The 13,941-nt window shown below is 47.1% G+C and overlaps 1 protein-coding gene across 1 annotated transcript in view; it reads left to right on the top strand.

Annotated features, from left to right (window-relative positions):
• Positions 1–10,185: 10,185 nt before the first annotated feature.
• The window catches only part of LOC310870616 (hydroxysteroid 11-beta-dehydrogenase 1-like protein), a gene marked incomplete at both ends in the record, with an annotated part of 18,570 nt that continues 14,814 nt past the window's right edge, over positions 10,186–13,941 (top strand). Inside the window, one exon of the mRNA XM_083781871.1 lies at positions 10,186–10,240. Within this exon, the coding sequence (XP_083637997.1) occupies positions 10,186–10,240 (55 nt within the window). The remainder of the gene's footprint in view (positions 10,241–13,941) is intronic.

Raw genomic sequence — 13,941 nt, forward strand, 5'->3', positions numbered from 1 at the left:
CCCCCCGTAACGGTCCAAAAGGACCCCCCGTAACGGTCCATCTGGTTCCCACGTGTACACTCTGACAACCGTTTCTTTAAATTGACACTCAGGACTTTTCGCAGGGTTGCCATTCAGCGTTACCTGCTATAGTGTTGTTTCTCTACCCCCCCCCCCCGCCCCGCCCCCCGAAAGGGTCCGCCGCAAAGAACACCTTTTTTGGGACCCTGACAGCTCCGTTTTCTTTCTTGTTGTTTTTTGTCACTCCTATATATATAATTTCGTGTATTCAAGCTGTGAGATTGACTGGCCTGAGGTCGGCCTGAGGTTGACCTGAGGTCGGCCTGAGGTCGACCTGAGGTTGACCTGAGGTTGACCTGACTGACCTGCAGAAGGAAAGCATGTGTATCAATGGAGCGTTGCAGACGACGAGCCGCCCGGAAGAGAATTCCCCGATACGTTTTTCCTCGTAGACGTTTCAGAAAACATTTATTTTAAAGACCTTTAAAAAGCCTCGACACGTCGGATGCTGACAAATCATGACAATAAACAATTATTATTATTTCTAATTTGTTCTTATTGTCATGATGTATCCCCACCCGAGACTTACAGGTCTTTAAATAAATACTTTCTGAATCGTCTGAGGAAAAATGAATTGGGGGAATTCTCCTCCGGGACGCTGGTGGAAGGAAGGGGGCGGGACTAAACCTCGTGGTCATGAAAGGGGGCGGGACTAAACCTCGTGGTCATGAAAGGGGGCGGGACTAAACCTCGTGGTCATGAAAGGGGGCGGGACTAAACCTCGTGGTCATGAAAGGGGGCGGGGTCGACTGTGACGCTCTATTTGGAAGGACTCGACGAGAAAGGTTTAGTTTTTATATTTTCATTATTTTTGTGTGTGTGTGTCATTATCAACGTCGGAGCCCAAAACGTCGCCACCGTCGTCTTCTAAAGTTATACCGATATATGGTTATATATCGATATATGGTTATATATCGATATATTGTTATATATTGATATGGTTATATATCGATATATGGTTATATATTGATATGGTTATATATCGATATATCTAAGTTACCATCGATCGACAGTTTTCAACGATGCGTACAGACTTATTATACCTCTGTTTTTATTTTATTTTATTTTGTAATCTTTTATACACTATTTATCTGGAATCTCTGATATTTTGCTGCTGCTGGAAATGCAAAAGCTTTGGCGGAGAAAAAAAAAGCAGAAATATCCTGTTTTGTTGAGTTGATAAATGTCACAATGTCTTGAATGAACCGGTCTCAACGAACCGGTCTCAACCGGTCTCAACCGGTCTCAACGAACCGGTCTCAACCGGTCTCAACGAACCGGTCTCAACCGGTCTCAACGAACCGGTCTCAACCGGTCTCAACGAACCGGTCTCAACCGGTCTCAACGAACCGGTCTCAACCGGTCTCAACGAACCGGTATCAACCGGTCTCAACCGGTATCAACCGGTCTCAACCGGTCTCAACCGGTCTCAACCGGTATCAACCGGTCTCAACCGGTCTCAACGAACCGGTCTCAACGAACCGGTCTCAACGAACCGGTCTCAACGAACCGGTCTCAACCGGTCTCAACGAACCGGTCTCAACCGGTCTCAACCGGTCTCAACGAACCGGTCTCAACCGGTCTCAACCGGTCTCAACGAACCGGTCTCAACGAACCGGTCTCAACCGGTTGAATGAACCGGTGTCAAGTGTTGAGTTAAAAGGAGAATTCCAGACGTTTTATATTTTACCATAATCTGATGTTATATCAACGAACGAAGTGGTATCTAATGGGGGGCCGCGGAGAGAAGATATGCCAGGGACCCCCATAAGAGAAGATGTTCACGGCTCTAGCAGTGATTCTCAACCTGTTTTATTTCAAGGACCCCCAGTTTGACCTGCATTAGTCTACGGACCCCCAGTTAATGGCATTTCTATCTCTGGGACCCCCAATTTATATTTAAAAAAATTATGTTAATTCGGGTCCATTTGGTTACAGACCCATAAGGGTCCATTTGGTTCCAAACTATCATTTAGCTGGGGACCCCCTGGAACTCCCTCAAGGACCTCTGGGGGTCCCCGGACCCCACTTTGGGAACCACTGTTCTATTAATGACATCACATTAATGTAATAAAACGTCTTGTCTGGAGTTGAGGACTGTTAATTTAATCATTATTAAAAATTAACGACAATTAAAGATGAAAGATATTATAGGCATTGTTTGAATCATGTGACATGTCTTAATTCGGCACTCTGCGAATTAGGTTGACGTTTATTTTTATTTTTATTATTGGTCTCAGAAAGACTTTATATATGAGTGCGAACAACTTTAGTTTAATAATCACGTGGAGAGAGCAGAAGCCAGCTGGGTTTCTGTTACCAAAATCTTTTGTACATTATTATTATAACCTTATTGATATAATTATGATATCACGTCTCGTCTCATTTTTACACACATTATTTTCATGTTTTATTTTTGGGTTTGCTGTAACACTAAAACATATTCAGACCTCACATTGTTGTCGTCATGCATATTGTGTACAGGTGTAATCCTGTACAGGTGTGATCCTGTACAGGTGTGACCCTGTACAGGTGTGACTGTACAGGTTTGACCGTACAGGTGTGACCGTGCAGGATCACACCTGTACATGTGTGACTGTACAGGTCTGACTGTACAGGTGTTACTGTGTACAGGTGTTACCGTGTACAGGTGTTACCGTGTACAGGTGTAAATATAATGTGAAACATTTGTAAGAACTTGAATCCAAGTGTACGAGTTATTTATTTATTCATGTTCCAGGTGTTGAACACAGACGTTTAGTTATTTATTTATTCATGTTCCAGGTGTTGAACACAGACGTTTAGTTATTTATTTATTCATGTTCCAGGTGTTGAACACAGACGTTTAGTTATTTATTTATTCATGTTCCAGGTGTTGAACACAGACGTTTATTTATTTATTCATGTTCCAGGTGTTGAACACAGACGTTTATTTATTTATTCATGTTCCAGGTGTTGAACACAGATGTTTGTTTAGTTATTTATTTATTCATGTTCCAGGTGTTGAACACAGACGTTTATTTATTCATGTTCCAGGTGTTGAACACAGACGTTTATTTATTTATTCATGTTCCAGGTGTTGAACACAGACGTTTAGTTATTTATTTATTCATGTTCCAGGTGTTGAACACAGACGTTTAGTTATTTATTTATTCATGTTCCAGGTGTTGAACACAGACGTTTTACAAGTGTCAATAATTAGCCTAACGACTTCTTAACACCCCGAGCGGCAAGGACGGAGTTCTCTGTCCTATCGATTAGTAACGCCCAATCAGGACAGAGATTGATCAAAAGGACGGAGATTTATTGATATCCAAACCGATCGCATCGCTCCACAGGCTGGGAGCGTCGCTCCACAGGCTGGGAGCGTCGCTCCACAGGCTGGGAGCGTCTGTCGCTCCACATGCTGGGAGCATCTGTCGCTCCACAGGCTGGGAGCGTCTGTCGCTCCACAGGCTGGGAGCGTCTGTCGCTCCACAGGCTGGGAGCGTCTGTCGCTCCACAGGGTGGGAGCGTCTGTTGCTCCACAGGCTGGGAGCGTCGCTCCACAGGCTGGGAGCGTGTGTTGCTCCACAGGCTGGGAGCGTCGCTCCACAGGCTGGGAGCGTCTGTCGCTCCACAGGCTGGGAGCGTCTGTCGCTCCACAGGCTGGGAGCGTCTGTTTTTGCTCCACTAGACCGAGCCACATCACTTCCTTGTTTTGCTCGGCGAGTAGCCCCAGTGATTGAAGGAGTGGGTTATCGGTGGTTCCACCGGTCACGTCAGAATCAGATATTGGGACTACCTGTTTTAGAATGTTATTTTTGTGTCCTCTACGGTCCATAGAACAGAAAAAACATGGTTTACAACAGTGTTGTTTTCGTCGACTAAAACTAAGACGAAAAATGTTCGTCGACTACCTTTTTTCACTGACAAAAACTAAATGGTAACTAAATGAAAACTAAGCTATGATGACTAAAACTAAGACTAAATATACTGACAATTTCGTCGACAAATAAAAACTAGACTAAAATGTTAGTAAGGGACTAGTGGACAAGAGATCCAGTACTGTATAAGTCATTTTACACTTGGTTGCATGCTGAAAATAGCTGATCTACGTGTTGTGGGCTTGTAGATCAGCTATTTTCAGCAAGTGTAAAAACACTCATTACGACGGCTTCAAGACCTGCCAAAATACATTTTAGTCGACTAAATCAACTGTAGATTTAGTCGACTAAAATCTTATGACATTTAGTCGACTAAAACTAGACTAACACTAAGACATTCCAGGTGACTAAAATGTGACTAAAACTAAATGAAGTTTCAGTCCAAAGACTAAAATAGAAATTTGCTGCCAAAAACAACACTGTTTTAACCTTCAGGAAACCTTCACTGAACTGGATTCTGCTACATAACTACATACACTGTGTGTGGGAAGGTATTCATATGCAAACATCGTGACCAATAGCAATGCAGGACCTAAACAATGAACATCAATGATAATGTTTAGGTGAAAAAAATATATAATAAGTAATTAATTAAAATTAAAATGTTGCCAAAAAGCGTCGCTGGGGTTTTAACAGGGTTAATTGTTTCTGTAGTAAAAAAGTGCTGAACATTATTTATTATACAAGCCTGTTTGTTGCCGAGCAGATTATTAGTGTTGTCGTTTTATAGCTTATAGCTTTAGCTATTGAAAAACAGCAGATCTACAAGCTCGTAGCGCGCCACTCGGTGGCGCGCTACGAGCTTGTAGATCTGCTGTTTTTGAAAACTCAGGATATATAGAAGACATTTTTAGAATCTGATCTCGGGTCAAAATGGCTTAAAGAACCACCAGTCTTCTGTGCGTTAGAATCTGATCTCGGGTCAGAATGCGTTAAATGGACGAAACAGACATGAATGTACATTAACTACGGCATTAATTATTATAAGAACCGTTCGTGTTTTCGCTCGTCACTGATGACACAATGATTATGACGACCTTTGGGATCGCAATACGCCTCGCTCTGCTATCTATACAAGATAAGTGTGTGTGTGTGTGTGTGTGTGTGTGTGTGTGTGTGTGTGTGTGTGTGTGTGTGTGTGTGTGTGTGTGTCATTTAGATAAAACCCTCTAATCTCACTACTAGCGATAGTATTTTAATTTATGTGCTGTCTCTATGGCATGCAGTGTTTAGATTATAGTTTCAGTCTGTTGAATAGTCTTCGTTTTGTTTTACCCTCTCCATCCAGGCTGCATGAACTCTGACCCCTCAATGTCCTAACTGTCTACTCTATGGCTCTGGTCTCGATGTCCTAACTCTGTCTACTCTATGGCTCTGGTCTCGATGTCCTAACTCTGTCTACTCTATGGCTCTGGTCTCGATGTGGTAACTCTGTCTACTCTATGGCTCTGGTCTCGATGTGGTAACTCTGTCTACTCTATGGCTCTGGTCTCGATGTCCTAACTCTGTCTACTCTATGGCTCTGGTCTCGATGTCCTAACTCTGTCTACTCTATGGCTCTGGTCTCGATGTGGTAACTCTGTCTACTCTATGGCTCTGGTCTCGATGTCCTAACTCTGTCTACTCTATGGCTCTGGTCTCGATGTGGTAACTCTGTCTACTCTATGGCTCTGGTCTCGATGTGGTAACTCTGTCTACTCTATGGCTCTGGTCTCGATGTGGTAACTCTGTCTACTCTATGGCTCTGGTCTCGATGTCCTAACTCTGTCTACTCTATGGCTCTGGTCTCGATGTGGTAACTCTGTCTACTCTATGGCTCTGGTCTCGATGTCCTAACTCTGTCTGCTCTGGTCTCAATGAGGTAACTCTGTCTACTGTATGGCTCTGGTCTCGATGTCCTAACTCTGTCTGCTCTGGTCTCAATGAGGTAACTCTGTCTACTCTATGGCTCTGGGCCCAGAGAGTCATAGGCCCCGCCCATAGAGGCATAGGCTCCGCCCATTGAGTCGAGGCAGGGCAGGTGTACAGTCCATTCACAGAGAGACAGACAGAGTGACAGACAGACAAAGTAACAGACCGACAGAGTGACAGACAGAGTGACAGACAGACAGTTGTGCAGCGGTGCTGTCCTTTATAAACGGAGCATTGTGCTTCAGAAGAGGATCAAATGAATAAAGGAGTTTAGCTACTACCTACGATCTGTCTATCTACGATCTATCTATCTACTATCTACAGCTGTACGTCTGGGATAATACGAGTGTGAAGATCATACCACACGTTGTGGCTTCAAGATAACATTTGGACCTGGACCGTCCCGTAAGACCCTCTGTGTGTGTGTGTGTGTGTGTGTGTGTGTGTGTGTGTGTGTGTGTGTGTCAATTATTGTACTTTTACTGCATTTTTTGGCAGCTTTAGTTGCTTTGTAGACTTTGATTATTATTACATAAACAAACATTAAACACTTAAAGCCCTTTTTAAGCGTTTCGGCCATTTGAAAATTGTGATGCATTGTGAGCTTGTAGATCTGCTGTTTTCAAAGGATTTGTAGGCCTGTTTGGAAACCTTTTTGAAATCTTGCATAATGAGTAGCCTACTTCCTGAATTTGACACTTTTACTTAAAGTAATGATAATAATAATAAAACTTTATTTGTAGAGCACCTTTCAGAACATGAAATGCAGCTCAAAGTGCTTGAATAGGAGAGGCGGTCCCAGGCAGAATGTGACCCTGTTCTTGTCTTGGTGAATAGGAGAGGTGGTCACAGGCAGAATGTGACCCTGTTCTTGTCTTGGTGAATAGGAGAGGTGGTCCCAGGCAGAATGTGACCTTGTTCTTGTCTTGGTGAATAGGAGAGGTGGTCACAGGCAGAATGTGACCCTGTTCTTGTCTTGGTGAATAGGAGAGGTGGTCCCAGGCAGAATGTGACCCTGTTCTTGTCTTGGTGAATAGGAGAGGTGGTCCCAGGCAGAATGTGACCCTGTTCTTGTCTTGGTGAATAGGAGAGGTGGTCCCAGGCAGAATGTGACCCTGTTCTTGTCTTGGTGAATAGGAGAGGTGGTCACAGGCAGAATGTGACCCTGTTCTTGTCTTGGTGAATAGGAGAGGTGGTCACAGGCAGAATGTGACCCTGTTCTTGTCTTGGTGAATAGGAGAGGTGGTCCCAGGCAGAATGTGACCCTGTTCTTGTCTTGGTGAATAGGAGAGGTGGTCACAGGCAGAATGTGACCCTGTTCTTGTCTTGGTGAATAGGAGAGGTGGTCCCAGGCAGAATGTGACCCTGTTCTTGTCTTGGTGAATAGGAGAGGTGGTCCCAGGCAGAATGTGACCCTGTTCTTGTCTTGGTGAATAGGAGAGGTGGTCCCAGGCAGAATGTGACCCTGTTCTTGTCTTGGTGAATAGGAGAGGTGGTCCCAGGCAGAATGTGACCTTGTTCTTGTCTTGGTGAATAGGAGAGGTGGTCCCAGGCAGAATGTGACCTTGTTCTTGTCTTGGTGAATAGGAGAGGTGGTCCCAGGCAGAATGTGACCCTGTTCTTGTCTTGGTGAATAGGAGAGGTGGTCCCAGGCAGAATGTGACCCTGTTCTTGTCTTGTTGAAGAGGAGAGGTGGTCCCAGGCAGAATGTGACCCTGTTCTTGTCTTGGTGAATAGGAGAGGTGGTCCCAGGCAGAATGTGACCCTGTTCTTGTCTTGGTGAATAGGAGAGGTGGTCCCAGGCAGAATGTGACCCTGTTCTTGTCTTGGTGAATAGGAGAGGTGGTCCCAGGCAGAATGTGACCCTGTTCTTGTCTTGGTGAATAGGAGAGGTGGTCACAGGCAGAATGTGACCCTGTTCTTGTCTTGGTGAATAGGAGAGGTGGTCCCAGGCAGAATGTGACCTTGTTCTTGTCTTGGTGAATAGGAGAGGTGGTCCCAGGCAGAATGTGACCTTGTTCTTGTCTTGTTGAATAGGAGAGGTGGTCCCAGGCAGAATGTGACCCTGTTCTTGTCTTGGTGAATAGGAGAGGTGGTCCCAGGCAGAATGTGACCCTGTTCTTGTCTTGGTGAATAGGAGAGGTGGTCCCAGGCAGAATGTGACCCTGTTCTTGTCTTGGTGAATAGGAGAGGTGGTCCCAGGCAGAATGTGACCTTGTTCTTGTCTTGGTGAATAGGAGAGGTGGTCCCAGGCAGAATGTGACCCTGTTCTTGTCTTGGTGAATAGGAGAGGTGGTCCCAGGCAGAATGTGACCCTGTTCTTGTCTTGGTGAATAGGAGAGGTGGTCCCAGGCAGAATGTGACCCTGTTCTTGTCTTGGTGAATAGGAGAGGTGGTCCCAGGCAGAATGTGACCCTGTTCTTGTCTTGGTGAATAGGAGAGGTGGTCCCTCACAGGCAGAATGTGACCCTGTTCTTGTCTTGGTGAATAGGAGAGGTGGTCCCTCACAGGCAGAATGTGACCTTGTTCTTGTCTTGGTGAATAGGAGAGGTGGTCCCAGGCAGAATGTGACCCTGTTCTTGTCTTGGTGAATAGGAGAGGTGGTCCCAGGCAGAATGTGACCTTGTTCTTGTCTTGGTGAATAGGAGAGGTGGTCCCAGGCAGAATGTGACCCTGTTCTTGTCTTGGTGAATAGGAGAGGTGGTCCCCGGCAGAATGTGACCCTGTTCTTGTCTTGGTGAACAGGAGAGGTGGTCCCAGGCAGAATGTGACCCTGTTCTTGTCTTGGTGAATAGGAGAGGTGGTCACAGGCAGAATGTGACCCTGTTCTTGTCTTGGTGAATAGGAGAGGTGGTCCCAGGCAGAATGTGACCCTGTTCTTGTCTTGTTGAATAGGAGAGGTGGTCCCAGGCAGAATGTGACCCTGTTCTTGTCTTGGTGAATAGGAGAGGTGGTCCCAGGCAGAATGTGACCCTGTTCTTGTCTTGGTGAATAGGAGAGGTGGTCCCAGGCAGAATGTGACCCTGTTCTTGTCTTGGTGAATAGGAGAGGTGGTCCCAGGCAGAATGTGACCCTGTTCTTGTCTTGGTGAATAGGAGAGGTGGTCCCAGGCAGAATGTGACCCTGTTCTTGTCTTGGTGAATAGGAGAGGTGGTCCCTCACAGGCAGAATGTGACCCTGTTCTTGTCTTGGTGAATAGGAGAGGTGGTCCCTCACAGGCAGAATGTGACCCTGTTCTTGTCTTGGTGAATAGGAGAGGTGGTCCCAGGCAGAATGTGACCTTGTTCTTGTCTTGGTGAATAGGAGAGGTGGTCCCAGGCAGAATGTGACCCTGTTCTTGTCTTGGTGAATAGGAGAGGTGGTCCCAGGCAGAATGTGACCCTGTTCTTGTCTTGGTGAATAGGAGAGGTGGTCCCAGGCAGAATGTGACCCTGTTCTTGTCTTGTTGAATAGGAGAGGTGGTCCCAGGCAGAATGTGACCCTGTTCTTGTCTTGGTGAATAGGAGAGGTGGTCCCAGGCAGAATGTGACCTTGTTCTTGTCTTGGTGAATAGGAGAGGTGGTCCCAGGCAGAATGTGACCCTGTTCTTGTCTTGGTGAATAGGAGAGGTGGTCCCAGGCAGAATGTGACCCTGTTCTTGTCTTGGTGAATAGGAGAGGTGGTCCCAGGCAGAATGTGACCCTGTTCTTGTCTTGGTGAATAGGAGAGGTGGTCCCAGGCAGAATGTGACCTTGTTCTTGTCTTGGTGAATAGGAGAGGTGGTCCCAGGCAGAATGTGACCCTGTTCTTGTCTTGGTGAATAGGAGAGGTGGTCCCAGGCAGAATGTGACCCTGTTCTTGTCTTGGTGAATAGGAGAGGTGGTCCCAGGCAGAATGTGACCCTGTTCTTGTCTTGGTGAATAGGAGAGGTGGTCCCAGGCAGAATGTGACCCTGTTCTTGTCTTGGTGAATAGGAGAGGTGGTCCCAGGCAGAATGTGACCCTGTTCTTGTCTTGGTGAATAGGAGAGGTGGTCCCAGGCAGAATGTGACCCTGTTCTTGTCTTGGTGAATAGGAGAGGTGGTCCCAGGCAGAATGTGACCCTGTTCTTGTCTTGGTGAATAGGAGAGGTGGTCCCAGGCAGAATGTGACCCTGTTCTTGTCTTGGTGAATAGGAGAGGTGGTCCCAGGCAGAATGTGACCCTGTTCTTGTCTTGGTGAATAGGAGAGGTGGTCCCTCACAGGCAGAAAGCAGAGAGGGGGTCCTCCAGACAGCGGTCATGAAGGTTCCAGGGGGGCGAAAGATGCTCATGGTTCCTGCCGTGGTTTTGTGGGCGTACTGTTGGCGGGACACCTTCGACCCAGGTGAGACTAACCCTTCCACCCAGGTGTTATATTAGGGTGACCAGATTGTGTGGGACAGTCCCTCATTTTCCGAGACCTTTTCAAGTGTCCCACAAACTGAGACCCTGTCTGTCCCACATTGTGACTGACAGGCGTCAGTGTTCACATTGAGACCCTGTCTGTCCCACATTGTGACTGACAGACATCAGTGTTCGCATTGAGACCCTGTCTGTCCCACATTGTGACTGACAGACATCAGTGTTCGCATTGAGACCCTGTCTGTCCCACATTGTGACTGACAGGCGTCAGTGTTCACATTGAGACCCTGTCTGTCCCACATTGTGACTGACAGGCGTCAGTGTTCACTTTGAGACCCTGTCTGTCCCACATTGTGACTGACAGGCGTCAGTGTTCACATTGAGACCCTGTCTGTCCCACATTGTGACTGACAGACATCAGTGTTCACATTGAGACCCTGTCTGTCCCACATTGTGACTGACAGACATCAGTGTTCACATTGAGACCCTGTCTGTCCCACATTGTGACTGACAGGCGTCAGTGTTCACATTGAGACCCTGTCTGTCCCACATTGTGACTGACAGGCGTCAGTGTTCACATTGAGACCCTGTCTGTCCCACATTGTGACTGACAGACATCAGTGTTCACATTGAGACCCTGTCTGTCCCACATTGTGACTGACAGGCGTCAGTGTTCACATTGAGACCCTGTCTGTCCCACATTGTGACTGACAGACATCAGTGTTCACATTGAGACCCTGTCTGTCCCACATTGTGACTGACAGACATCAGTGTTCACATTGAGACCCTGTCTGTCCCACATTGTGACTGACAGGCATCAGTGTTCACATTGAGACCCTGTCTGTCCCACATTGTGACTGACAGGCATCAGTGTTCACATTGAGACCCTGTCTGTCCCACATTGTGACTGACAGGCGTCAGTGTTCACATTGAGACCCTGTCTGTCCCACATTGTGACTGACAGGCGTCAGTGTTCACATTGAGACCCTGTCTGTCCCACATTGTGACTGACAGACATCAGTGTTCACACTGAGACCCTGTCTGTCCCACATTGTGACTGACAGACATCAGTGTTCACACTGAGACCCTGTCTGTCCCACATTGTGACTGACAGACATCAGTGTTCACATTGAGACCCTGTCTGTCCCACATTGTGACTGACAGACATCAGTGTTCACATTGAGACCCTGTCTGTCCCACATTGTGACTGACAGACGTCAGTGTTCACATTGAGACCCTGTCTGTCCCACATTGTGACTGACAGACATCAGTGTTCACATTGAGACCCTGTCTGTCCCACATTGTGACTGACAGACGTCAGTGTTCACATTGAGACCCTGTCTGTCCCACATTGTGACTGACAGACATCAGTGTTCACATTGAGACCCTGTCTGTCCCACATTGTGACTGACAGACATCAGTGTTCACATTGAGACCCTGTCTGTCCCACATTGTGACTGACAGGCGTCAGTGTTCACATTGAGACCCTGTCTGTCCCACATTGTGACTGACAGACATCAGTGTTCACACTGAGACCCTGTCTGTCCCACATTGTGACTGACAGGCATCAGTGTTCACACTGAGACCCTGTCTGTCCCACATTGTGACTGACAGACATCAGTGTTCACATTGAGACCCTGTCTGTCCCACATTGTGACTGACAGGCATCAGTGTTCACATTGAGACACTGTCTGTCCCACATTGTGACTGACAGGCGTCGGATTGAGACCCTGTCTGTCCCACATTGTGACTGACAGACATCAATGTTCACATTGAGACCCTGTCTGTCCCACATTGTGACTGACAGGCATCAGTGTTCACATTGAGACCCTGTCCCACATTTTGACTGACAGACATCAGTGTTCAAATTGAGACCCTGTCTGTCCCACATTGTGACTGACAGGCATCAGGGTTCACATTGAGACCCTGTCTGTCCCACATTGTGACTGACAGACATCAGTGTTCACATTGAGACCCTGTCTGTCCCACATTGTGACTGACAGGCGTCAGTGTTCACATTGAGACCCTGTCTGTCCCACATTTTGACTGACAGACATCAGTGTTCAAATTGAGACCCTGTCTGTCCCACATTGTGACTGACAGACATCAGTGTTCACATTGAGACCCTGTCTGTCCCACATTGTGACTGACAGGCGTCAGTGTTCACATTGAGACCCTGTCTGTCCCACATTGTGACTGACAGACATCAGTGTTCACACTGAGACCCTGTCTGTCCCACATTGTGACTGACAGGCATCAGTGTTCACATTGAGACCCTGTCTGTCCCACATTGTGACTGACAGACATCAGTGTTCACATTGAGACCCTGTCTGTCCCACATTGTGACTGACAGGCGTCAGTGTTCACATTGAGACACTGTCTGTCCCACATTGTGACTGACAGGCGTCAGTGTTCACATTGAGACCCTGTCTGTCCCACATTGTGACTGACAGACATCAGTGTTCACATTGAGACCCTGTCTGTCCCACATTGTGACTGACAGGCGTCAGTGTTCACATTGAGACCCTGTCTGTCCCACATTGTGACTGACAGGCGTCAGTGTTCACATTGAGACCCTGTCTGTCCCACATTGTGACTGACAGACATCAGTGTTCACATTGAGACCCTGTCTGTCCCACATTGTGACTGACAGGCGTCAGTGTTCACATTGAGACCCTGTCTGTCCCACATTGTGACTGACAGGCATCAGTGTTCAAACTGAGACCCTGTCTGTCCCACATTGTGACTGACAGGCGTCAGTGTTCACATTGAGACCCTGTCTGTCCCACATTGTGACTGACAGGCATCAGTGTTCAAACTGAGACCCTGTCTGTCCCACATTGTGACTGACAGGCATCAGTGTTCAAACTGAGACCCTGTCTGACCCACATTGTGACTGACAGGCGTCGGATTGAGACCCTGTCTGTCCCACATTGTGACTGACAGACATCAATGTTCACATTGAGACCCTGTCTGTCCCACATTGTGACTGACAGGCATCAGTGTTCACATTGAGACCCTGTCCCACATTTTGACTGACAGACATCAGTGTTCAAATTGAGACCCTGTCTGTCCCACATTGTGACTGACAGGCATCAGTGTTCACATTGAGACCCTGTCTGTCCCACATTGTGACTGACAGACATCAGTGTTCACATTGAGACCCTGTCTGTCCCACATTGTGACTGACAGGCGTCAGTGTTCACATTGAGACCCTGTCTGTCCCACATTGTGATTGACAGACATCAGTGTTCACATTGAGACCCTGTCTGTCCCACATTGTGACTGACAGACATCAGTGTTCACATTGAGACCCTGTCTGTCCCACATTGTGACTGACAGACATCAGTGTTCACATTGAGACCCTGTCTGTCCCACATTGTGACTGACAGACATCAGTGTTCACATTGAGACCCTGTCTGTCCCACATTGTGACTGACAGACATCAGTGTTCACATTGAGACCCTGTCTGTCCCACATTGTGACTGACAGACATCAATGTTCACATTGAGACCCTGTCTGTCCCACATTGTGACTGACAGGCATCAGTGTTCACATTGAGACCCTGTCCCACATTTTGACTGACAGACATCAGTGTTCAAATTGAGACCCTGTCTGTCCCACATTGTGACTGACAGGCATCAGTGTTCACATTGAGACCCTGTCTGTCCCACATTGTGACTG

The sequence above is a fragment of the Protomyctophum parallelum genome (assembly GCF_964188405.1).
Source record: "Protomyctophum parallelum genome assembly, chromosome: 14".
In the NCBI taxonomy this organism is placed as follows: Eukaryota; Metazoa; Chordata; class Actinopteri; order Myctophiformes; family Myctophidae; genus Protomyctophum; species Protomyctophum parallelum.